Source organism: Daphnia magna, linkage group LG7, assembly GCF_020631705.1.
Source record: "Daphnia magna isolate NIES linkage group LG7, ASM2063170v1.1, whole genome shotgun sequence".
Classification (NCBI taxonomy): domain Eukaryota; kingdom Metazoa; phylum Arthropoda; class Branchiopoda; order Diplostraca; family Daphniidae; genus Daphnia; species Daphnia magna.
In genome coordinates this window covers 12208837-12234682 of record NC_059188.1, presented here as the reverse complement: position 1 = coordinate 12234682, position 25846 = coordinate 12208837, and the positions used below count along the sequence as shown (strand labels likewise).

Sequence of the window (25846 nt, the reverse complement as noted above, 5' to 3'; positions counted from 1 at the left end):
TAACGAGATGAGCCAACAAAGAGCTGATTAGCTGCAACAAAGATTCACGTCAAAGGTCGGACTATTGTGCACAGCAAGCCGAGCAGAAATTTCGACGTATGCAAAACAACAAAACTAACAAGGGTCCACGACGCTTTAACAGACGCAAATTCAAGTGGTAACAGAGACCAAGCTCACGGACATTGCTCAATTCACCCGCAGATGCCAAGCAATTGAACATGCTCATCCACCAACCCCACGGAGGGAGAACTGTCCTGTACAATAAACAATTGGTGGTCACGGTGGAACTTTAATGCAAAATGTCATAAACACGCCTATAACGCTATATAATCAATAGCGTTTACAATTTCAAGATTTCAAGTGTAATTACTTTAACGAATTTGGCTGATTGGCAAACCAAACTGCCTTCTCAACAAATCTGCACAATCCAACGTGAATAATTATCGAAAATGACGGCAATTTCATTGATTTTCATTGAGCATAAAATCCTTCCCACCATTTAATGATTCAATTTGATTCGTTATAGTCTTTGTGTTCATCAAGGAGAACTCAGTTCCGTCAACATTTGCAGTAGATTTCTCAACTGGTGATGGTTAATTAAAACCCAAACAAACTGCTTTCATTGCCGGCCGCCTAGATACAATTATCTTGGCTTTTGGCGATGTACTGCAATTGTTGGGTCATATCCACCACATTAAAAAAAGTAGCCTCATGGCGCAGGATTATTTTACAGGAAAGAGTTGCACAATCGCAAGGAAAGGCTATGGGATTGTTAATGATATGTTTCGTATTTTTAAAAGGACTTTGGCCGTCCTGTTTCTCGACACTTTGGTTGCTAAGGGAAACTCTGCCGAAGAGCTGGAATCACGTCAAGAGGCGACCTGATCCTTCACGTTAACGTTATTATCTCTGTGGGCGTAAAACATGTGACCATTTCAATAATCTTTTGAACGTTTCGCAAAACGTCCTCGGTCGTTTTTTTTTATTTCGTTATTATTGTTTGTTTGTTTTGTTTTGTTTTTGTTGTTGCTACTATGCGGTTAACGGGTACGTTTTGACGACAGTTTATGCACAGGACCTGCTGATGTATCGTGGGTGAATAGAAAACACTTGTTATCATTAAGAAAGGCGGGGGGGGGGGAGGGGGGATTCAATTTTTCATCAACCAAACCAAAGAGCAAAATAAATCGACAAGTAGAACACCAGCTGGCGTCAAAAAGGCAACGACAAAATGCTGAATCACTGTTCTTAGTGAGCAGATGCCTTTCGTAAACAGAAATCGAGCGCTTTTAATAAAGCGGAAACACGAGCGTTTGCCGAGAAACATCAAAGCCAAAACAATAAATAAATTACGCGGATTGTTTCATACAGTTTTCTATACGAACCGCTACGACAGTATGAGAACGTTAGTTGTGTCACTGCGCTAGTAGTGTTCGATCCCCCAATTTGAAATTGCAACTACAAATCAACTGACGTTTCCCAATGGAAATTTAAAAAAATAATAATAATAATAATAATAAAATAAATAAATTCAATGCATGTACGATCTGATGACTATGACAGTACGCAGAATTCATCCAACTTGGCAGGACCACGGAAATGTCGCAACAAAAGCAAGCACCTTTTTGGGGGAGAATAGAATATGCAGTGGTCTATATGAAAATAAAACTATGTGTTACTGGTCTAAACAAAATAATAAAAACCACACAGAAAACGGAGTGGCGAGTAAAAAGAAAGAATCAATTCTTCTAAAAACCGACGAAAAGAAAATCAGATCAAATAATGTGAACTTCAGATGACTTTTTCAGATTTCAAAATCGAATGACGAACAGATGGCCAGAGATGCAAAAGAACATTTGTATGTGCAAAACATCACATATAAATGTAACCAAAACCCTAGTTTAGATCCTCACTTGTCCTAGACGGTTCTGGATGGTCAACCAAAGTTCAAAGAGCAAGAAAAATAAGAATACGTGACCGCCTGACATTCGAAGTAGTACGCTGATTGGTCACTCACAATCACCACGTCAGCATGCACAGCGTACATTATGCATTATTAGTGAAATCTCATTGCACGCGGATCAGTATAAAACACATTGCAATTCTACGGAAGAGCATCAGTTAGCTGTCTGCTATTCCCAGAGCTAAACCAACCCGCAACAATGGCTTCTTTTAAGATTGCCCTTCTCCTCGGCGTCATCGCCTTCGTCAACGCTTGCTCCCAAGCGGTAAGATTTAAATTCTACTTCATTTATTGTAAAGTACAATTGAATTTACAAACACGATTATAGCCCGGAACTACCACCACCACTGTGACTACCACTGTCACCACCGTGTCAGCTGATGATGGAAGCGAAGCCGGCCTCCTGAGCGCTCACGAGCGCAGCCTCATCCGCAAGACATGGGACCAGGCCAAGAAGGACGGAGATGTCGCTCCCCAGGTCCTCTTCCGGTACGGACCACAATTTGAATCAAATCAGTTCCTGTATTCATTTTACGATTTCTCTTCACAGCTTCGTCAAGGCCCACCCCGAGTACCAGAAAATGTTCAGCAAGTTCGCCAACGTTCCTCAATCTGAGCTTTTGAGCAACGGAAACTTCTTGGCCCAGGCCTACACCATCTTGGCCGGTTTGAACGTCGTCATCCAGTCCCTGTTCAGCCAGGAGCTGATGGCCAACCAACTGAACGCTCTCGGTGGTGCCCATAAACCCCGTGGAGCTACCCCCGTCATGTTCGAGGTTGGTTTTCGTGAAGGACGTACAAGGAAAATAGTATAACTAAGCGCGCTTCAAAAATTGAATATTTAAATCTACAGCAATTCGGCGGCATCCTCGAGGAAGTCCTGTCTGAAGAGCTTGGAAGCGGATTCACTGCTGAGGCCAGACAAGCCTGGAAGAACGGAATTGCCGCTTTGGTTGCTGGTATCGCCAAGAACCTCAAGTGAGTCGATACTCGATCGTAGTTTTCCCAAAAGTTAACAAAGCCGTGAAGCCCCGAACAATTTTCAAACAACGCCATTGCATTTTACTTTAGGAAAGCTGAAGATTTGGCTGATCCCCAGACTAAACTGACCCCCCACCAGATCCAAGATGTCCAGAGGAGCTGGGAAAACATCAGAAACGGCCGTAACGCCCTCGTCTCCTCCATCTTCGTCAAGTAAACGAATTAAACCGTCCACTAAAAAGCGATCCAAAAATATTAATGATTTTCCTCTTGGCACAAAAAAAAGGCTCTTCAAGGAAACCCCCCGCATCCAGAAATTCTTCGCCAAATTCGCTAATGTTGCCGTTGATTCTTTGGCCGGCAATGCCGAATACGAGAAACAAATCGCCCTCGTTGCCGACCGTCTGGACACCATGATCTCGGCTATGGGTGACAAACTGCAACTTTTGGGTAACATCAACTACATGAGATACACCCACACCGAACGTGGAATTCCCCGTAGCCCTTGGGAGGTAAATGAACTACGCTTTAATAATACTTTTTCACGCGAAATCAGGCTCACTTGAAACGTTCAATTCTCATTACAGGATTTCTCTCGCCTTCTTCTCGACGTTCTTGGCTCTAAGGGAGTTTCATCTGATGACTTGGACTCATGGAAGGGTGTTTTGGCCGTCTTCGTCAACGGAGTTTCACCCATCAAGAAATAAATTCAAACGTGGCACTCACAAGCCTTTATGTCCCTCCCAACGAGGTCTTATGAAAAATCATGCTTGTCGCAATTGCTCAAATTATGATTTGCTCAAATACAAACAATTGATTGGTATCTAAAAAGAGAAACCTACTTTTTTTTATGACAGTCCATCAACGATATACCTCATCCAACTGAAATCACTTTCATTTCAAACGTAGCAAACGAATTTTGCCGACACATTGGCGAGTATGAAAAATAATAAATATATGTAGAAAAAGAAAGAGTTCGATCTCATGTTCTTCTAGTCAAGTTGCATCGAATATTTCACACCGCTCTTCCATGGACATGCCTGATTTAGAAGTGGGACACTATAACAGCTAGAGCCCGTAATGACATAGACATATCATATTACGCATGATGAATGAAACTGACAAGCGGACTCGAAAATCTAGAGAAAAAAAATTGCAACTCGATCCATGTGTCACTCTCATGTAAGACGTTAAGAGATGTTGGAACACCTACACAAAAGTGACACGTGATAAATCCCCCCCCCCCAAATTATCATTCAAATTCATTCAAATAGAAACAATTTTGAAACATTATTCAAGTGATGTTACTCTGAAAACAAAGAGACCATCCCTACACTGACAAATTTATATCAAAAATTAGTATAATAATAGGCGTGTCGAAAAACTCAAATATAATTTTTTCAAAGACAAGAAAAAAACAAATGAACAAATTTCTGCCATAATTCTAAGCCCAATTAGGAAGCGATGATAACCAACAGCAAAGTTGTCGGAAATCAAACGCCCATGAAGATTCGAGTCAGCCAGACGGAGCAAGACAAACGAACACTGTTACCAAGAGCAACATGCCTGTCACCCATCCCATTAAAAAAAAAAAAAAAACAGCAGCAGCTGTTCGACGTGAATTAGTAAGCTGACAGCAATCACGTACAAATATTTTTAACCAGAAAAATATAAAGAAGTTCATCTCCACAGAAAGCAAACAACCAGACGACAGTCGATAAGAGTTCAAAGGATAAAAGATTATCATCAAGAACCATACACGTGCCTCGAGCAGCGTGGATGGCGCTATCATCACGTAGGCCGTGTTTACGACAAAGAAGCAGCTAGCAACGAAGAGGTCAGAAACGGTCCTCCTCGGTGGTATATAAAGAGCTGAGAATCAATTGGAAAAGCATCAGTTGGTTTTCTGAATACTTTCAAGCTAAATAATTCTCCTGAACATGCAGGTTCTCACCATCGCCCTCTTCCTCGGCATCGTCGCCACTGCCAGCGCATGCGCTTCGATGGCTGCGGTAAGTTTGTCCTTATATTCAATTCCGTAAAAACATAAGCGTACAATTTTATCCTCGCATCAAGTTGATTTGTGGAAAGAACAAAATGTATTTAATTAATTACTGCAACTGAGATTTTAATGTGCGGCAATTCGTTCCAGCCTGGTACTACGGTTACCACTGTTACCACCAGTGTCACCACTGTCTCTGCTGATGAGGAAAGCACCGGCATTCTCAGCGCTAACGAACGCAGCCTCATCCGCAAGACATGGGACCAGGCCAAAAAGGATGGTGATGTCGCTCCCCAGGTTCTTTTCCGGTAAAAAACACGCAATCGTCCTCACATCAACATCCGATTCAATTTTTTATTATTATTATTTATCCCCACCCCCTCAACAGCTTCATCAAGGCCCACCCCGAATACCAAAAGAAGTTCAGCAAGTTCGCCGATGTTCCTCAATCCGAGCTTTTGACCAACGGTAATTTCTTGGCCCAGGCCTACACCATCTTGGCCGGTTTGAACGTCGTCATCCAGTCCCTGTCCAGCCAGGAATTGTTGGCCAACCAACTGAATGTTCTCGGTGGTGCCCACCAGCCCCGTGGAGTGACCCCTGCCATGTTCGAGGTTTTTTCCCTTTGAAACCAATTCATTTCCAAACGTAAAATGAAAACAATAATTTTTGCTTAACGAAAAAAAAAAAAAAAGGAATTCGGTGTTATTGTCGAACAAGTTCTCGAGGAAGAGCTTGGAAACGGCTTCAGCGCTGAGGCCCGACAAGCCTGGAAACACGGAATTCACGCTTTGGTTGCTGGCGTATCAAAGACCTTGAAGTGAGCAAATGCCTAATTTGAAAAGCGAATTGCGAATCCTAACGTTAATAAATAAAATTTCAGGAACCCAGAAGATTTGGCTGATCCCCAGACTAAACTGACCCTCCACCAGATCCGCGATGTCCAGAGGAGCTGGGAAAACATCAGGAGCGGTCGCAACGCCCTCGTCTCATCCATCTTCGTCAAGTACGCTTTCGCAAATAATGATTACCTAACGGATTTGTAAAACAATTGAAATTCAATGAAACAGGCTTTTCAAGGAGACCCCTCGCGTCCAGAAACACTTTGCCAAGTTCTCCAGTGTCGCAGTTGATTCTCTGGCCGGCCATGCTGACTACGAGAAACAGGTTGCTCTCGTCGCTGACCGCCTGGACACCATCATCTCGGCCATGGACGACAAACTGCAACTTTTGGGCAACATCAACTACATGAAATACACCCATCTCGAGCGTGGAATTTCTCGCGACACTTTTGAGGTAAGCAATCTCAAGGATAGAAACAAAGCGATGGGCCTTTTAATCAAGTGACCTGGAACTCATTTTTTAATAACATGCGCTTGAAATTTTTTTTTACAGGACTTTGGCCGTCTGCTGTTGGACGTTTTGGGTGCCAGTGGTGTCTCCTCTGACGACCTGGACTCATGGAAGGGCGTTTTGGCCGTCTTTGTTAACGGAGTCTCCCCCAAGAAATAAGAAAAATTTTACAATTTCAACCTCGGCTAATGGAATGTCGCTCGGATTTTCTTTCAATACACTTTTACAATAGACCAAAAAGATCCTGGCTGATAAGCCACGTCATTTTAGGGTGTGACTCTAATAAGAAAAAGAGAAGAACTAAACAGAGCAGAAGCCCTGACGGGATTATTGCAGTTAGTTTTTCTTTTTTTTTTTACTTCAATCAAATCACAAGAGGGGTAACCTAATCTAATTAAAACACTTGTCGTCAACTTGCATCGTCAACGATAAGCTGTTGAAATGTCAATTTGAGTTCAAAACATTTTTTTTTCAGAGCGCCAAATTCAAAAATCAAGTTGCTCAAAATAAAAAGTACGACACAAAATGTCGCACAATTGCCGATAAAATTTCAGACATTAAAAAAAAATCAGTCAAAGAGATAATACAAATACGCTTTGTAATGAAAAGATTCTCAATACAACTCTTCAATAGCCTGTGGATCAAGACATCACGATACGGAATTCTACAAAAAGTAGAGCCGATCGTGTGAATTTCAATACAATCGCATCCGGGCGGAAAAAGGAAGTCTACGGAACACGGATGTTACACGGTGAAAATATCAATTGCCTAGTTCACGAAATTCGTGACCAGTCACGCGAGGCAACACACACTACGATCTGTGGGAAACTGATCCACATTTCTCTTTAAATGATAACGAATATCAAACATAATAACGAGCACAAAAAAAGGAGTACGAGCTGAGCTCTATATAAGGGACTTACCGAAGTTGTCGGGCCATCAGTTCACCATTTGCAGCCTAAAAGAAGGAGAGAGGGAAAAAAAAATGAGAAAATTATTTGCAATTCATTGGACTTGCTTAGCAACAATATTAATCGGCTACTACGTAGTAAAAATCGATTCAGTAGCTGTGAGTCAGCCGGGCCATTTGCACCGACACCAGAAGAGATCCGTCATCTCACTGCCCAGGGGTGTTTTAAAGTTTACCGGAGAGTTCATCGTACCAGTTTTGTCACTCATTAACCAAACAAATTCTTACCTCTGGTTCAATTTTCCCACAACATGGCCGCTACCCAACAACAACAACCTCAACACGTTGTACAACAGTTTTGGTCGTCTCAAGGAAAAGGGTATTGAGGTGGACGAGGACTTTGTCGACGAGCAACGAGCCAATCAGGACAGACGGCATGTCTACCAATACATCGAAGGCTTTTTCCAAAAGTACATTTCGCTAAATTGATTTACATTCGATATAATGAATTTGATCTCTTTGATCAGCTTTGGAGTCAATGGAACAGCTTGCGTCCAACGAGCTATTTGCGAAATGGCCGAAGCACCTCTATCGAGCAATGGACTTTTGGGCAAAGTTGTCGAACTTGTTTTAACGTAAAAAATACTGACAATGTAATATTAAAAAGTTTACTTTGCTAATTCAAATCAAAATTTAACATTCAAAAAAGGCCAAGTTTGATCAAGATGCCGGCGAAAATGGAGCCCTATTTCGGATTGAATCGATTCCGACGAGAAGTTCATGAAGACGCCATTTTGGAAGATTTGGACTTTATCGCGGCACCTGTTGAAGATGAGTACACGGACGCTTTTCACAAAGGAAAGGATGGCTTATGCTGGAGCCATTTTGCAAGCTGCCCAATTAACATATTTAAATTGTTGAATTTGTAAATCGAACAAAAGAACTTCCATAACACTCCCAAATCAAGAGTCTATTTATATTTAATGTCTGTAGACATGAAAATCAAAAGTTTCCCGCAAATAAACTGCTGCTATAACTGACGAAAAAAGATGGCGCCCATGCTACGTTTCGAAAAGAAAAAACTGTGTTTTCTTTTGGTCTCCTCACACGAGGTACGCAAACTCATGAAACTAACTCTGATCTCTGTTACTGAAAATGAACAATGAGAAGAACCTTGGATCAAAAATATCCTCTACGATTTATGGCAAGGTCATAAACTCATAACCAAAACACATACACAAAAAAAGTCAATTGTCTTGAACCACAGCTAATGGACAAAATATTATCCAAACTCCAAGGTAATATTGTCTCGACAAAAATGGGGATGGACGTGAGAATAAGCAAAAAAAGGTCAATGGTTTACTTACAGATTTTTAGCGCCACGTTTTCAAGGTTTCAAAGTTGATTTTCGCAAGAGAAACAGGACAAAGTTCTTTTTAACACGTGGACGCTTCTAGCATTGGCAACTGAGATAAAGTTTTTGCGAATCTTATTTCGTAACACTGATTGCTGCATAGTCGTGAATGTCATCTTTAGTGCATATCAACTACGTTAGCCTGAAATTATGGGTTCATGCACGAACTTAACGATATAATTCTCAACCTTAATCGTGACGAACTTCCCCGCGTCTGAGTCGCCAGAAATTCAGGGCGCGAAAGAAAGTTAAGTTACAGAAGAGGGTGAGATTTCCGCTTTGCAATTAACAGCGTTGCAAATTTCCTTTTATTTCCATGTTTATCATCGCCATCTGCATGTCATGATGTCAACCAGGTAAAATCATTCTGTATGACTCAGAAAGCTATGCTAATATGGTAGGACTTGAGTAAATTTTGGCATGTGATTTTCAGCAGATCATTGTTCAGACATCTAATACAGTTAACTGATTTGAGCAAAACAACCTTCCTTTGAAACACACTATAGATCGCCGTTAGGCAGACAATTTCTGACCTCTTAGTTCTCAAATGAGGTACCCTTCTTGACATTTGAAAACGCATTGAAGTTTGACATTTCCCAATACAGGCTAAAACCGTAGCATTTCTGAATTTCAAAAGAGACCCTCGTTTGACCGTTATTTGTCCACCGTGAGATCCTAGTCCCATTCCCAAGAGGGCCATGTCCGTTCACACTCCATCCAAACTCAATTCCCTGCAACGTTCTCTGGCAATCGATATCTTCAAAGTATAACGGATAATAAGGAACGCGATTTTCGTAAGTCCTGCTACTCAATCACTGTTGACAAAGGATCCACAATTGTATAAAATAGCTTGACTTCTCTCAGAATGCCTTCAGTCGTTCAAGAGTTCTTCGAATCGTAAAGAATGATGGGCTACGGCTTGTTTCTGATGATTTGTAGTCTATTCTTGGTTTCATTCCATGATTGTCTATCTGATACAGAAATAGATGGTGAACGATTTGTTGACGATTTTTCAATCGTCGATTTACCTGAATCCTGGGCCAAAAACAGCGAACCGATAAATCATGAAGAACACCCAGTTGTGCAGACAAAACCGCGACGGATAAAGAGATCCTCCTGGAGTTTACCACCTAATACAAGTACTAGGATGATTTTAGATATTATCATGCCAATTGTCCCCCTAAACAACACTTTCAGGTAAGCTTTAATTTGTTTGTGTCTGTGCAGATTTGAAACTTAAAACTGCGTGTTGTTTTTAATTTTTTACAGCGCCTTGACTCTAGATTTGATTTATCGTTTCGTCTTGCCTACATACTCCCAACTCAACACACTCTACAGCACGCTAGGTCGATTGGATACAAACGAATTGGATGGAGACAATGAGCGAAGTAATGTAATAGATCTCGAATTCTTTGAAGAACAACGAGCCAACAATGAAAGACGCAGCATCTATCAGCATGTTCAAGGCCTCTTTGAAAAGTACGTTTAATATCTAAAACGATATGGTTTTTTTTTTTTAGCAAACTATTATTTTAACATTACTTTACGCTCACAGTTTTGGATTTGACGGACAGACTTGTCTCTTACGGGCCATATGCGAAATGGCTGAAGCTCCATTAGTCCATCAAGGGCTTGTGGGAAAACTCATTGATTTGATATTCACGTAAAAATTGATTACAATTTAGAAGCTTAGCCACAAAAGTAATACTATTTTAAATTGTTCATTTACTTTTTCTTAGGCCGAGTTTGCTGAAAGTACCGAAATCAATGGAGCCGTACCTCAGTAGCAACCGTATAAGGAGAGATGTTGTCAATATTCCGGAATTAGAAGTTCTGCATAATCCCATCGACGACGATTATACAGATGCTTATCGCACCGGTAAAGAAGGAAAATGCTGGACTCGTTACTACACATGCCCAGTATCTATTTTCAAACTTGTTAACTTGTTTTAAACCGAACACACCACACACATTAATTTACCATTGAGCATAAAAATCAAACCAGGAAACTTCTAAATTTTTTTATGTTTCTTATGCTAATGGACACATATTTATTTTGTATATTTATAATGAAACGAAAAACAATAAATTCTCTTTCTCTAAACGAAAACATCGCTAAATGATCGGCGCATTTGCAACACTGATTTCAATTAAAGCTTCCAGGGCAAGAATTATGTCGGTTTTTGTGGTCAGAGGGAAACCGACATTACACACGATAATTATATCATAGATATTTAGCTTCTAAGATACACACGTAAGCGCATAATCATAAATGAAAATAACTAATGTGACAAGTATGTAGAGGTGTAGACATATCATAATGATAATAGTTTTCATACTAACCACCTGGAAAAATAATAACAAAAAGCATTTAACGAAATGAATCAACAGACAGTAACAACAATGATTAGATTTTTCGTGAAAAATGAACAACACAGGGCGAGACCAGCAAAAGACACAGTCACCAGGAAACAACACTGAGAAGTAGGTCTGACAACAGCATATGTAAGTATATGTGCGTTAGCCTTACCATTGAATCACAACCGAGAGTGAATGGTACGTTACTCTTTTTGAATTTCACGTACTACACTGTAAGAGGCGAACGCTTCTTGGATCTAGCTTTGATGGTTAATATTTAACACAGAGCAAGCCATTCGTCGAGTCTCTTTTCCCTCAAGTTTTCACAAAACAAATGCTTCAGACACATAGATGCAATTACAACAGACAACAAAATGCTAACTTAATGTGACATTATATGTTTGTGACGTAAGTAAAGTTTTGAAAGAGAATTCTTGACATAAATAAATAAAGACACGTCCTACAAGCTACGACCAACTAAACCAACTACGTCTGGTTGGCGTAGCCTCTTCTGGCAAATCGGAGACTGCATCTGGGGAAGTCGGTGAAATGACAACATTGCTTTGGTGATGTAGTACCTTCTCATTTGTAACGATGTGCATTTCGTTCTCGTACTTTCTGACATCCTCTTCCGTCATGTTGAACCATTGATCCAACCATGCAACGGCTTGACGATGCCCAACTAGTAAGATTTCTCGGATGGCGCGTTGGACATAGTCTTCGACTCGCGTCTGAAGGCCCCAGACTTCGAAGCAGACTGAAACCAACTTGTACGAGCACATCATTGGTTTCAGATCGCTTTTCATCCAATCTGGCGTCAAGGGGCCTCGTCCAGTTATCTCCGAATGCCATGTTCTCAAATCTTCTTCCGCTTTGTAATGCTTAGGGTTGATATCGTCATATGCGATATCGATGAAGTCCACTTCTCGAGCACTGAGTTGGCTTTCATCTAGACTTAAAGCCTATGAATAAAATAAAATGTTAGACGATAAGATCACTTGACAAGAAATTTTACAGCCTTTACGTTTTCGTGAGTTCCTGCATTGTCTTCATAACACGTTTTGACATTAATGATAAACCTGGGTAGGAAAGAGCACTATTTGATAATAAAATAAATAAATCCATAGTTAATCATTTTTTGTTTTGTGATTTCTAGCTTCAAAAAGATTTGTACTGTGTATTCAGTTATAGTGCGGGGATAGTAGTTCCATGCTTTTTCTGTTATATAGAATATTTTTGGTATGAGTGACCTAATCCACTGAGGAAGACGACTGAAAGAAAAAATGATTTTGCAGATTAAAATGATTAGGCTATGTTTTAGTTGAGTTAATGTTATACCTGAAGAGGTATATCCTTTTTTCTGTGTACTGCCCTGCTCCATACTCAATATCTTCATGGGGATGATTAGCCACAACTTCAACTCCTTCTCCTTCAGCAGACTGCTCATTACTATGCTTTGCTATCATATATAACTGCCCAACTTTATACTGTGGGGCAAAGTTGAAATGCAGATTATGAATCGAGTCCACTGATGTTGAATAATGATGTGATTGAATATTTACAAACCTCTGAGACACTAATGGGCATGGGTATACGAAACTCTTTAATAAGCATCGTTAACTCTTGATACACCTTTTTCCGATCCAAAACGACAACTATGTCTTGGAAAATGCTTGCCACCTAGTTGGCGGTCGGTTCTTTGCATGCACGGCGTTCAACGAAGCACAGTAACTGAACTGGAATAGTTCCATTACCCAGCCCCTCGTCATGGCTGCCTTAATGCCGTCTTAAAAACCAAGAATGATAACAAATTCTGGGAACAAAAAGGAAGAAAAAGAAAACACAAAATGATAAAAATATGTTACGATATCGTCTGCAATGACGGTGCGCTCGTAATCTGTTGACGTCATCATCGAATCGTGTTATCATCGTACCTTCGTACCGTGCCGTCAGTTTCTTTGTCGTTTTACCTAAAAACAGTTTATTTTAAATTTTTTTTCAATTTGAAGTTAAGCAAATTTTCGAACATTAATGGAAGCAAAAGATAGATGAGGAAAGCTGAAATAGTTTGTCTAATTTATCAAGCAAATTTATGTGCAGAGTTTTGTAAGTAACGAAGGCAAACGTTATACATTATGGTAATGGTGTTGTCACGGTGTTAAACGGAGTGGAAAGTTACCTAACCTGTTTTTAAAGGCGGTTTGTGAATAATGAAAGATCCCGTTTAGCATGGACCAAGGAATCGTTTTTTCTACTTTGAAGTATTTTAGTCTTGCATTGACTTACACGGTAAATAAGAAGTCAACTGTTCGTGGATAAATATTTCAAACTTGTGGTGCAAACCTTGACGTGTTTCAAAAATGCTCCCTCTCTTCTACCCATAGATTTTACGATGATAATTTACACGGTTTTATCTAAGAAGGAAATTCGACTCCACGGTTTTAGAGAGCTTGACTGATTGTTTCCGGTTTATGTATACACTTCCCTATGTACGTCAGAAAGCAAAGTTTGATAACAGAAAAAAAATGCCCAAATTAATAATAAATAAACGTCCCGTACTGTATCCATTTCCTTTCCATGGCAACAAAACTTGATACGCCATTAGTATGCTGGACACGTATCGATTCTATATAAACAGTCAAAATATTAAGATTCCCGGAACGGCCAACGGAAAATATTTGATTACTTATTACGTGACCGGCAGTGCATCATAATGAGACAATCGGGAATTCTTCTTCTCTTCACTAGAGAAGCTAGTTTTTTATTTTTTTGACCGATTATTTCCCATGTTTTTTCTTCGCAATGCCATACATTTCTCGTACGTTTGTGATTTACGACCATATTGTTATAGATCCCCAGTATTGAACAAAAATTGGCGTCATGGGCCGTTTACTTGCACGTCCTTATCGTTCGTAGTTCAAGAAATGTTGGTTTGATATTTGTTTTCGTTACCTATTTGATGACATTGGTCGCCCCCCAGCAATAATTTGTTATTGCTGTTCGTGACCCATCAATTCATCAAGTAGAAATTGCAAAATAGGATAGAGACAACACCATAGCCGAATATTCTGTCAACTTGCCAAAGTTAAAGCAGGGCCTTGAATAACTAAGGGAAATTATTTTTCTAGAATCATCAGAGATTGAATTTTTTGCAAGACATACTCTCGTAAGACATTGTCACCGGAGATGAAATGGTGGAAATCAATTGAAAGAAAGTGTCAATCCGCCGATTGGGTTCTAGATATTGACCCAATCGATAAAGTACGAAAATAAATCAGCCAATGCGACCAACACGCCCCCGATGGATTGGACGCATGTACGTGTCATTTCTACGGCGAGAATGCGACGCACTATATCCCAGTCATCACGATAACGTGACTATCCTCTCCCACGTTGCGAAGTCTTTTTCCTTGACGCCATGTATCTAAGATTTACGATCAAGCGTGCAAAGTCCTTACAACCACCAACTGGGATAAAAGGATTCCGGATCGTCGATCAATCAGGTACAAACACGCTAGTGTAGGCTATTTCCACGTTCCTCTACGTAGTTGCAACTACCCACTCCATCACCCAACGCATTCACTTAATACTTGGAGAACCAAAACTAAACGACGTGGCCAAATCCTCGCTGCAAAAAAGTTTACATCCACGAGGAAAAAAAAAACAACCTTAATGCTCAATTTCCCCTCGATTTATTCAGAAACCCGAGTTGACCTAAAGAGCCTTAAACTGAAGAAAAATCAACTGAAACGAATTTTCTTTTTTTAACGGATGATTTCAGCGAGATGGGCAACTTTAAGGTCTTCAAGGAAGGCTGTTGAGTCCGTAATAGGTTCCGGTGACAGGAAAGAAACAGTTTTGGTGGCCGTAGGCATTAGGAATCCATTGTCAGAGAATCGACCTTTGCGATCTGTAATGGTATCAAGCCAGACAAAAGCAGCAGGATAGTCGGTCGATAACTGCACGTCAATTACCCAAGATGACTCGCTTTCGTAAACCTCGCCTACGCTTGTCACCTTTAAACGTCGTAAACGCAAAGAAATTAGAAAAAGATAATGTAAAGATAAGTGAAGTCATACTTGAACATTGGCTTTAACCAAATTAGTGATGGCGGTGAAATTACTTGGGTAGAGGTAACTATCGGGCGCTAATTGACGGCCAGTTTCAGGGTCTTCGTAAGTGGCTGTTAGGAAACATGTTTGTCTTGAACATCCATTATCGGACAGCCAAGAATCCAGCGGTTTTTGCCACTCCAATGATGAATTTCCGTTCACCTAGAATCCAATCAGACAACTTGTTCGATTTCTTCACCTTCATGATTGCTTTCATTTTAATCACATTACATTAGGAAGCCTTTCGATGACGACTGGATTGATTTGCGACCAAGATTGGAGTTTAATAAGAAGAATGCCGGGAACCATATCGGCTCCATTACGATAGTCGTGCGGATAAACAGCGACATTTCCATCTCGGATCCACAGCATGAAAGACAGTGGAGCAAAGAATTTTGTGGCGAAATGATGTAGGGGTTTCCAACGTCCATCATATTCTACAATTTAAAAAAAAATTTTATATTAAGTTTAATATCGTAAAAACAGGTTAGTACCGATAGACGCCCAAGAAGGTCCTTGCCAAATGTCTTGCAGTTGCCAATACAGTGAGCCCATGCAATGTCCAAGTCCGTCAAAATCCAAGTATTGCAATCTTCTATAATGTTCCGATTCTATCTTGATAGCTTCCGCTTGATGCATCTGCGTCAGATAGATCATGTCGAGGAACTGTTGCTCAGGCGTAGTTACTCTGGCCTTTCCAAGTTGTCCTTCTACTTGCAAAACTAGTTCATCGTTACCGCCTGGGTGATGTTGCCTAGTGAACAAAAGCCGTCCGTCATAATGCCAATCATCGTCTTGCCCTACAAGTCAAATTAATCCAAGTTTACAAGATTTATCGTCAGGGAAGTTGAAACTAGTATACCAATCGGATTAGCGGCTGTCGTCCACGCATGTACAGAAGGCAATGCCTGGAAACCGTATTCAGTGGCCATCCGAGGCTTGAGATATGTTTCCCAATTCCACATATTCCCAAAATAATTGTAATAATGGACTGGAAGTTTAAAAAAATTAGGGTGAATGAAATCAGTTTTAAACAAATAAATAACAAAATATACCATCGCCGTATTCTTCCATTCCTGGATTTTGAGAGACGTAGCCTTCTTCTTCGCTACGTTTGCCATTAGATGGGGAAGAAACGGTGAACGGACGGGAAGGATCTTCTTCGTTAACAATCGTCTTGATTGTGTCGACGTATAGCTTAATGTAATCAGCTTTGTATGTTTCGAAATTGTCCGCTGTTCCATACCTAAAAATATAATTTATTAATTTTGCAAAAGTAATTAGACAGTTGGTTGTATCACCAGTTCTGTCGAAGTGCAGCTTCATTTTCATTATTTCCAGCCCAAATGAGTACAGAAGGATGTCGTGATATGCGTCTAATTTGCTGGCGAATTTCAGTCGAAACAATTTCCAGAAACGGATCATTTGCCGGATACATGGAACAGGCGTACATCATGTCATGCCAGATAAGAATACCTAATTCGTCTGCAATCTATTTGCAGAGGAGGATTGTTAGCATCACCGTGAAAAGTTAATATGCTGATAATAATCAACACAGCCTGCTGTATACGTCTCTAATTTTTACCCTGTAAAATTCGGTGAATTCATAAATACCACCACCCCAGATCCTCATGGCATTCATGTGTGCTGCCTTAGATGCTGTCAACAGTTCTCGTAAATATTGCTCCGTAATCAACTCAGGAAGAACAGCTGACGGGATCCAGTTGGAGCCTTTCAGGAAGACGGGCTCACCATTGACGCGGAAATAATAACTCCTGCCGACTACATACATTATTTTTCGAGTAATCCATGAATGTTTAGTCACCTCTTAAAATCGTAAATACCTGTCAGATCATCTTCGATCAATTCAACAGTTCGGAAGCCGATTCGATCCTGCAGTGTCACAGTTTCGGTGCCTTCTTGGAATTCAAGTTTAACATCATAAAGTTTCTGCTGGCCCCAACCGTTGGGCATCCATTGTTGAATCTACATACAGGATGCAAAAAAGTTAGTCACATCAATGCATATAGTGGAAAGTTTGCAACCTCGAAAGAAAACGTTACCTGCGCGAAGGGAACATTAAAAGTGAAGAGAGGCGAGGTAACTTCCCTGTCGACGTTTCCATTTAAAACAGTTTCTTGCACAAAAGTATGGATGACTTGGTCGCCGTCAGTGATGGTAACTGTGAAAGTTCCACTGTGGTCGATACCAGAATCAGGCGTCTCGCAGTGAATTTTCATGTCAACTTTCCATTGTTGTAGCGTCTCATCTCGTTCGAATCCGACCCAAAAGTCACGAATGGAAACGCTGTTGTAAGCTTCAATCTTGACTTCATGCCTTTGAAAAATAAATTGAATTCGTCTGCTATTACATAGTTTCCAAAAAAAATGATACCATAATCCGACAGTGGGAAATGCTGGCCCCCAATCCCAGCTGAAAGACGATTGCATCTTCCTGATGGAATAATAATAATTAAATAACTGATAAGTCTATTTGTAGCTATTTTGTCAGTTCTATAGGAACACGGGCATATACATTAAGGAAGGCCGGGATTTAATAATATAAAACTAAAGGGACAAAAAGGAAACCTGATGTGGTTAGCGTGGCACTCCCCTTGATAGGCTGGATCAAGGCATGTCGGTAAAACGGGGTAGTCGAGTGCTTGTTCGTCGTATCGATCTTTGGCGTACTTAACGGGCGACTTGAAACGTACAACAAGCTCGTTGGACCCGTCAGTCTAATAATAGGTAAAGTTAATCATTTGATAGGATCTCTAATAACACATATCATTGGCGTATACCTTGAGGATATTTTTGACGTCGTACTTGTAACGAACAAACATGTTGTTAGTAGTACCAAGCGGTAATTCGTTCAATTCAATATCTGCCACTGTATCGACACTGATTGAATAGAGGAATTAGATCAGCAATTTGTTAAGGAAAATTTTTAATTTACCCGTAGAACACAAGGTCAACAGCCGAATACGTCAACAGTTGTAGTCAACAGTTGCCGGAACTGTGATTAAAACAAATAAAAAAATTCGTTTTTCATCCATGCATTAGGAAAATGAGTTTAAAACCTTCGAAAGAAAGATAATAATCCCAGTCTTCATAGGAGACCCAACGGTAGTCTAAATCGTTGAAACGAAACAGCAACGGACCCCCAGTGAATTTGCCCCCCTTTTCCAGGTCAGTATAGATGCTTCCTGGAACAGTTCCGGAAACTTGTATGCCTAGAGAAAAAAAATAAAAGGTTCTCTCTTTTTTAGGCTGTTTGAAATGATTAATCAAATTACGTACTTTTATTAGGCAGGGCAGCATTCCAAATGAAACCATTAGCAGTTGACAGGTCAATCAGTTCAAATGCTGCAGTAAACGAAAGCAAAACAAGAGGTAAAAGGAATTGTTGCATTTTTAAAGCTCCCATTCACAGAGACGTTCTTCTCGTTCTTCAGGTTGATTATTCAGCAACTGATCTACAAAATAATAATTTATACTTTTTTGATATCATCAGTTGTTTGTTGGTTTTACTTATCTCATGTCGATATATCGGCATAACAAAAAAACCCGTTCCCAAACTTGGTACACTCGCTGTTATTAGATAAAGTGTCGGTGTAGAGAATTGAAGCCGACGTATCACGTGATGCTAGCGTGTAAAGATGTTGATCCAATGTGCGCAGCATCGTCGTCTCTTTGACGCACTTTTGAGAAGACAAGCATCGCCACTCTATTTTGCCCATTTCTGGATTACGTCGAAGTGGGTCTGTCTGCGGAAGGGCGGTTTGTAGTAGCATAACCTTGAGTATACACACAAATAAGACGACACAAAGCTTTTCGCTTTTTATCCGACCAGCGTTCGGAATTTATCTCTTCGTGGGCTTTTAGCGAATTCGAGAGCCAGAGTTTTGGGTTATTTAGTTGTCGTACTCGGAAAGCTCATGGATCGATAACCGGAATGAAGCTCCTCCCCTCGCCAGTCGTAGTTATAGTCAAAGAAGGACGGGAATACAAGCTCGAGATTATTGTATGTGTGCTGGCTGTTTCTTCCGCTAATCGATAACTTAAAAACTCGCCCCCGTTTGACTTCATCATCTCTCATTGATTCTTTCCCAAAATCATGTACACAGTACAAAGATGATACACGAAAAACAAAAATAAGGGGGGGCAGGCATACAAACAAGAATTTCAGAAAAAAATTATTATCGTTAGAAGAACGAGCATTTAATGTAATATAACAGAAAGATGACGGGTGGACGAGAGAGAGAGAATAAATGTTAGAGATAAAAAAAAAAAGAGTTTGATCGAGACACAAAAAATTAAATATTAGATAAAATATTACAACCCACAAAAAGAGAGAAAAAAAGGACTTGTGAATGGGTAATACAAGAGAGAAAAAAACCTGGTCACAAGAAGGGAAAAAGAAGAAGGGTAATTGGTATCTTTACATTGTTGCAAAAGCGACGCAACTAGAGAAAAGAATGGAAAGATAATAAACACAACAGACACCATCTTTCATCACGTGTCAAGAATTACGGGAAAATAAAAAGAATTACATACAATCCCCCAATGCAATTAGAATCATCCCCAGCGCCATCTGTGATTGATCGTTAATCATCCTCACGATAATAAATTATTACTGCACCAAAAAAAGGGAAAGAACAAAAAAATCTAAAGAATTTTTCACGAGAAAAACACAGAAATTTGGGAGTGGCCCTCGTATCCCCCCACGTCTGCACATTTTCTCATTTCAGAAATGGCATCAAACATTTGAATTGTGTGTAAGGGTCTTAAATGGGGGGGGAGGGAAGGAATTAGGCAAAGAAGAATAAACTAACCAAACATATGCACACATACATACACGCAATATTTGGAGTGTGGGCGCACACGTACAACCAAAAAATTTTAAAATACATGTTTTTTTTTCTTTTCAGAAAAAAGCACAGTCACTCTTTTCTGTTTTGTTTCTCTTCTCTTTTTAAAACGCATCGACAAAAAAATGACTCGAACATATCGAATATTATTTATGTGTTTCTTTTTTTTTTGTTTGGTTCTCATTTTTCTTTTCAGAGAGGGAGGGGGGCGGGATCGTCACGTAAGACGACAGAGAGACCGGAAGTCCGTACACATGCGTTGTATAAATCAACGTCACTTTTGAAATATCCCATTGTAATTAATAATAATAATAATAATTGGGGAGAACAGAGAGTAATGTTCTTTTTCCTACTATTGATCATCTTTCACGATAAAAATAAAATCAAACGAAAATGGAATTGAGAGTTATTAAATAAAAGCAGCAGCAGCAGTCAGCAATTGTGCACACGATGTGTACGTAATACGTAATAGGTGCGTTTTGTCTTTTTTGAAATTTTTTTGAAAGGGAGTTTCATTATTATTCTTGTCTCGTAAGCGAAAAGGAATCTGTCAAAGCTAAACCGTCTGGTCGGGGAGCCTAAAAAACTACGATATTTTAGAACGAGACGAGAAAACAAATACGGGATGGCAATAACGAGAAGAAAAAAAAGGGAGAGAAGAGGGAAAAAAGAACCCTGACGTGTGCTGGCCCACGACCGCCTTCGATACGCATACAATAGTTAAGTGTACACACAAAACGGACATTTCACGATGCACCGACAGTTTGTACTTCAGAATGAGGGAAGTGGGGGGACAGCCAGGAGGGGAAAATGTTTTGCGCAATTGTTGGCCAGTCAGAAGAAAATGGGGAAAAAAGAAATGAAATAAAAAGGTCAAAGACCTTACTGAGCAAAACACAATGAGGTGTGTGAAAAATTGTCAAAATTCTGTTCCTAACTGAAATTTCCTATACGATCTTTCTTTTTAAATGACATCTTCTAAAAGACATCATTTAAAAGTTTAAGATAAATGCCAGAAAAAGCTCTCACTCTTCCTTGATCTGAACGATCCATCAGGACAATCAAAAGAAATCCAGTCGATTAAAAGAGGGGGGGCCAAAAAAAATTCAAGGAAATGTCCCTTTAATTTTTTTTTTAGCAAAACCAAATTGGGAACGTCCTAATATTTCGGGGACGGCGACAAGAGAGAGTATGTTAGACACGATGGGTTAGATTGGTGGTGAGTTTGGAAAAAAGAAGGGCAACGAAATTTTATGCTACATACATACAGGGTAGTAGAAGTCGGTTGCATTGCGTGACCTCTCTCTCTCTTCATTGTGGCAGTTGAAGCGATCCATCAGAGGGTTGCATCCAGACGGTTAACAGCCGCCACCAATCCGATGCAAACAACCGGAGAAAAAAAATAACCCTGCAAATAATATCCTAAGTTGATTTCTCATTTCGTGCGATAGCCGGGCTGCTTTTTCTGTAAAGAAAAAAAAAAAACGGAAAAGAAAATTATGAGAAAATCCCACAGGAAGTTGATCACTTGGCCAAGATAATATAAAACAAAACCTTACCCTTCGACGGAACGGGAAGCAGCTGCGGTTTTCCGGAGCTGGTGGCTGATCAAGGATCAAATCGGGAGTGCGAGTTTCATCAGGACCGAAAACATTGAGTTCTTTGTAACACTCCGTCTCAATCATCTTCAAATAAAACACTTGAAAAATTTAAAACAAGAAAAATTAATTTTAAAAATTAATCAGAGACGTTACCTCAGTCTGCCACGGGATGGAAACAGATCCCGTGTTGAACTTGGTGTAGAAAGAATCATCTGTTGAATCGAGACTGACGCCTTTCACCGTCGAAAATTGTTCAATGTCTAAAACATCTTTGGCGTAAACAGCGTGCGGATCCGGAATGAAAGGAGGTTCGCATATGCCGGCATCTAATCGGCGCCAGTTGGTACTCCGAAAATATTCGTGCGCTTTTGCGTTGAGAATTCACAATTCATCATAAAAAACCAGAACAAGCGAACGACGTGAGTTAGATAACAAAAAGAATGTTGGTGCAAAAAATTTTTGAAAATGATTTATGCACATACATTTGACTTGGGTGGCTCCGTAGCGTCCATGCGAGCAACCCAGCCGGTCTTTGGGCTGCTTTTTCAACAGCTGCTGGCAAATGGACTTGGCCTCTTCAGTGAACTTGGACGAGTAGGACTCGGTGGACTCGCGGACCCGTCGGTCCACCTCTTCTCGTTTGACTTTCTCTTTGCGTGCTCGAAACGGAGCTTGGCCTTCAATCATTTCGTAAATGAGACAGCCGAAACTGAAGAAATCCGGACTGAAGGTGTACTTTTCATTGTCAATCACTTCAGGAGCTATAAAATATTGATTTAAAAATAGAAAAAAATTATATGCTGATTGAACTCGGTCGGGAAAAACATGGATAACAATTAAGTTAAAAAAACAAAAACTGACCCATGTAGCCGACGGTGCCTACTCGGCCTCGGACCATTTCCCCCTCGGGTATATCTACGGCGAGACCTAAATCGGATATTCGTACGTGACCGTGATCGTCTAGTAAAATGTTCTCAGGCTTGCAGTCTCGATAGACGATCCCTTGCGTGTGCAGATGCTCCAGACCGCATAATATCTAATCAAGACGCGAAAACAAAACAACAAAAAATCCAATTAACAAAGTCTTCGACATATAAACCCCACAGGAAAGAAATCGATAGCGGACGATGGGAACACAACAACAACAACAACAAAAATGATCTAAACCTCTGCAGAGTAAAATCGTGCTCGCTCTATTTCGAAGCCCGGCTCGCCGCCCATGTTGTAAATGTGGAATTTGAGGTCGCCACCGTTCATAATGGTCAGCACCAAACAAAGAGCATCCTTGGTTTCGTAGGCGTATGCCAAACTTACCTAAAAGCAACAACAAAAAAATCGTTGCAAAAATAGAATGGGAGAAGGAGGGTTTCAAACAAAACAGTCGACGTACGACAAAACGTGAGTTGATTCGCTGAAGGATCTGTTTTTCAATAAGGACCATAGCTTCCCCTTTGCGTTTCTTTATCCTTTTCTTTTCGAGTTTCTTGCACGCGTACATTTTGCCGGTGGCCCGCACCTGGCAGGCGCACACCTCGCCAAATCCTCCTTTGCCCAACACACGATACATTCGGAAAGTTTTGTACGTTACCGGTTGGCTATGGAAAAACGTTGAGCAAGAGAAAAACAACAAAAAAAGAACTGTTAAAACAAAAAACAAAGTTGTGTCATTGGGGCATGTGTGATACCTTTCGAGCCATTTCCACTGCAGGTAACGGTGAAAGTACATCGAGTTTTCGAAATCCTTGAAAGGCTCACCGGCCAAATAACCGCGAACGACAGCAGTGCATGCAGCAAACAGGTCCTTGCTTCCTTCGTGCAATCTTTCTTTACATTGGCTGATGATGTCGTCGTTAATGATCTCGACAGATTCTTCGGCTCCTGGAGCTAAGAATCGCCTGTAGATCTCTTGTGCGCTATCCTCTCGTTTTATGTCCTCTAACTTGAATTTTATTTTAAACGGATCAAGTTAGTGTTTCAGTCGGTGTAATTTTTGCAGTTGACAAACCTCGTATTTGTCCATTACGTCTAGAAAATTATTGTAACGTTGATACTTTTGGCTGACTTCGCAAAAGCGTCGGAACAGTAACCGTCCGATTGGCTGTTGGTCGATGATGAAGCAATAACGTACATCTGTTTGGCCAACGATAGAAAAAGATGGTAATCAAAAGAAAAATAATGGCACCATCTTTGTCGTGACTGGATGGGAGAGAGAACCCATTAATAGAAGTCTCTAAATAGGCATTCCAATTCCCTCAAGAGTCGTGGTCAAAATTCGTGAGCCATTTCCACTACATGGTAGTCCGGATATGAAGCCATTTTCCAACCCGACTTACACACCCAAATCTAAGGGCACAATATCAGCTCTACAACTACATCCAAGAGCAGCTGGGCGTTGTAATACCGAGATAAGCAGCCAAAGAAATGAAACATAGACCATCCCATTCATCTACCAATGACATTTTTATGTCAGGGCAACTTCAGAAACATAAATAATACTTGGTATGTAATCCACAAAAACTTGGAATACTAACAGGCACCTAAACTTGTAATTTGCTGATGACTAGAATACGTGAGTATAGCTGGTAATTTGTTTTACCTAGTTTTTCCTTCAAGTCTATGCAGACTGAAATGTGTGGAAATTGAAGAATCCTTTTCCATTTCTTGCTTTTGCCTTTGTTGCTGTCACCACCACCTGGGGCACAAAAAAGAAATATGTTACAATGTCGTTCTGCAGATTGTGCATGTGTGAAGTGTTTGTGGCATGCTGGTATTGATTTGACGCCAGCCAGCATGAAAAAATGCCTGTTTTTCAGACATGCTGGCAATATGCCACCATTTATAATGAACAATCATATGAGAGAGAAAAAAGGGGAAGGGTCACACAAAAAATCCAGAGAAAGAATACTAAGGGGGATGTACAAAACAATGTGGCAAATCCTGAATGGACAATAAGGTATCGCAATCTTTTTAGATTTTCTTTACCTTCCCTCGCCTTAAGGTAAACGGTGTTGGCGACAATGTTTTCAAGCTCCATGAGTTCCAGTTTGCCTGCTTTACGATGCTTTGGGTCTTCAAACTGACCCTACGTCTCTCTGCACACCGATCCCCTGACTCTTTGGTTCAGACAGAGTCTCCAGGTAAGTTTTCCACTTGGCAACAACACTGTGCTGGGGAACCTGTGAATGAAGGCATAACAAAACCACAAGAGCAATTAAGCCAAAAGAACTGGTGTCTTAAACAGCCAAATTGAGGACAGAAACCTGAGCCAAAGTGACACACGCACTCAAACACACACAGTGAGTCGGCTAGCATCGGCTGTGATGGCAAAGTATCAAGCTATCGGAGCCCGAAACAAACGCAAACGAGAGAGAGAGAGGTGATGATCAAGAAGTTGTGTTTCTTGCATTCACTGTGTCATGATGGACGTTGTCAGATGTGACATGCTGTAGTCGGTTATGGATGTCTATACTCCACTTTAAAACGTATTGCACATATACATACAGCACAGTTCATATACACACACACACATACCCCACACACCCTCTCTCAGCTCTCGCTATCGGAGCAGCAGCAGCAGCACACACAGCACAAACAAACTGTCCAAGTCCGGGTTCTGGAATGTCGCCCTGTGGCGAGAAAAAAATGAGAGAAAGGAAGAATACGGAGGTGCTGCCACCTCGCTTTGCCGTGAATATGCCAGTGGGTGGGGTTTCTACATTGAAGTTGAAGAGAAGTGAGGTGGGAGGATGGGGACTCGAACAAAAAAGGGGAGGAATCGGGAGAGACTGGGCCACTATAAACGCCAACACTCCCAAAATGTTCCGAACCAAAAGCAGAAAAAGAAACCCGAAAGTTTCTTTTGTATTTTTTATTTTATTTTATACATATATATTTTTTTTAATTTGAAAGAAACTTGATAACGTGAGAAAAAGTAACTCAAACACTGTTGCCATTCTAGCAGCAGACTAAATACAAAAGGAAATAAGATTTTAGTTTAACGTGTTCCTGCATGTCTGATGTCGTTGCCTTCCCACCACGACTATTAATATATGTTCTTTCTTTAAAAATAATAACAACAACAACAGAGTAATAATACTAATAACAACAGAGAATGGCTACCATGGTCCGACCCACGATGGCTCTTTCTGTTATTTCAACCCTTTTTCTTTTACGACAACCATAGCACGCTGACATGGGTAGAACAACAACTAAACACATTCAAGACAATTTAAAGAAAGAAAAAAAAGGGAAAGTTTAGTTTTTTCCATAATTTGAAGGCAAA

The 25846-nt window shown here is 40.4% G+C and overlaps 7 protein-coding genes and 1 long non-coding RNA gene across 13 annotated transcripts; 5 read left to right on the top strand and 3 right to left on the bottom strand.

Moving 5' to 3' along the window:
- Positions 1-2066: 2066 nt before the first annotated feature.
- Positions 2067-3767, top strand: LOC116926515. The gene is made up of 7 exons (XM_032933444.2): positions 2067-2228; positions 2292-2452; positions 2514-2739; positions 2817-2941; positions 3035-3157; positions 3231-3456; positions 3532-3767. The coding sequence occupies exons 1-7, from the start codon at positions 2163-2165 to the stop codon at positions 3649-3651; spliced, it is 1047 nt and encodes a 348-aa protein (XP_032789335.2). The 5' UTR covers positions 2067-2162; the 3' UTR covers positions 3652-3767.
- Positions 3768-4794: 1027 nt separating this feature from the next.
- LOC123474136 lies at positions 4795-6539 on the top strand. Its single transcript, XM_045175991.1, has 7 exons — positions 4795-4956; positions 5097-5254; positions 5335-5560; positions 5642-5766; positions 5830-5952; positions 6017-6242; positions 6342-6539. The coding sequence occupies exons 1-7, from the start codon at positions 4885-4887 to the stop codon at positions 6456-6458; spliced, it is 1047 nt and encodes a 348-aa protein (XP_045031926.1). The 5' UTR covers positions 4795-4884; the 3' UTR covers positions 6459-6539.
- A 691-nt stretch (positions 6540-7230) lies between these two features.
- On the top strand, positions 7231-8249 carry LOC116926575. Its single transcript, XM_045175994.1, has 3 exons — positions 7231-7679; positions 7737-7844; positions 7919-8249. Exons 1-3 carry the CDS (start codon positions 7285-7287, stop codon positions 8136-8138), a joined length of 723 nt encoding a protein of 240 aa, XP_045031929.1. The 5' UTR covers positions 7231-7284; the 3' UTR covers positions 8139-8249.
- Positions 8250-9004: 755 nt separating this feature from the next.
- LOC116926564 lies at positions 9005-10733 on the top strand. 3 transcript variants are annotated; one of them, XM_032933512.2, is made up of 6 exons: positions 9005-9175; positions 9261-9417; positions 9488-9820; positions 9893-10102; positions 10179-10286; positions 10363-10733. In XM_032933512.2, the coding sequence occupies exons 3-6, from the start codon at positions 9528-9530 to the stop codon at positions 10574-10576; spliced, it is 825 nt and encodes a 274-aa protein (XP_032789403.2). In that variant the 5' UTR covers positions 9005-9175; positions 9261-9417; positions 9488-9527; the 3' UTR covers positions 10577-10733. The 3 variants fall into 3 exon arrangements, with proteins under 3 accessions (XP_032789403.2, XP_032789402.2, XP_032789401.2); XM_032933511.2 differs by having other exon boundaries at positions 9229-9417; XM_032933510.2 differs by having other exon boundaries at positions 9005-9417.
- LOC116926554 (cytoplasmic phosphatidylinositol transfer protein 1) lies at positions 10532-13379 on the bottom strand. Of its 4 annotated transcripts, none has more exons than XM_032933500.2 (7): positions 13166-13379; positions 12847-12951; positions 12548-12767; positions 12320-12468; positions 12156-12252; positions 12006-12077; positions 10532-11943 (listed from the first exon to the last, which is right to left on the bottom strand). In XM_032933500.2, the coding sequence occupies exons 3-7, from the start codon at positions 12593-12595 to the stop codon at positions 11449-11451; spliced, it is 861 nt and encodes a 286-aa protein (XP_032789391.1). In that variant the 5' UTR covers positions 12596-12767; positions 12847-12951; positions 13166-13379; the 3' UTR covers positions 10532-11448. The 4 variants fall into 4 exon arrangements, with proteins under 4 accessions (XP_032789391.1, XP_032789392.1, XP_045031928.1 ...); XM_032933501.2 differs by having other exon boundaries at positions 12548-12794; positions 12916-12951; positions 13166-13373; XM_045175993.1 differs by lacking the exon at positions 13166-13379 and adding an exon at positions 13009-13027.
- On the top strand, positions 13128-13544 carry LOC116926611. The gene is made up of 2 exons (XR_004396179.2): positions 13128-13270; positions 13366-13544. It is a non-coding gene; the product is annotated as an uncharacterized LOC116926611 (long non-coding RNA).
- Positions 13545-14656: 1112 nt separating this feature from the next.
- LOC116926494 (beta-mannosidase) lies at positions 14657-18939 on the bottom strand. Its single transcript, XM_032933412.2, is given in 17 exon segments — positions 14657-14997; positions 15061-15255; positions 15325-15530; positions 15588-15893; positions 15956-16084; positions 16149-16339; positions 16395-16585; positions 16679-16875; positions 16938-17079; positions 17157-17430; positions 17488-17547; positions 17682-17830; positions 17894-17993; positions 18049-18092; positions 18095-18108; positions 18173-18325; positions 18393-18939. Coding segments are annotated over 17 exon segments (2730 nt in total). The 5' UTR covers positions 18520-18939; the 3' UTR covers positions 14657-14745.
- Positions 18940-19170: 231 nt separating this feature from the next.
- On the bottom strand, positions 19171-25198 carry LOC116926511 (G protein-coupled receptor kinase 5). The gene is made up of 12 exons (XM_032933434.2): positions 24825-25198; positions 24547-24740; positions 24161-24256; positions 23570-23694; positions 23250-23503; positions 22955-23159; positions 22732-22878; positions 22426-22600; positions 22047-22325; positions 21718-21929; positions 21523-21648; positions 19171-21428 (listed from the first exon to the last, which is right to left on the bottom strand). The coding sequence occupies exons 2-12, from the start codon at positions 24596-24598 to the stop codon at positions 21399-21401; spliced, it is 1701 nt and encodes a 566-aa protein (XP_032789325.1). The 5' UTR covers positions 24599-24740; positions 24825-25198; the 3' UTR covers positions 19171-21398.
- Between the last annotated feature and the right edge of the window lie 648 nt (positions 25199-25846).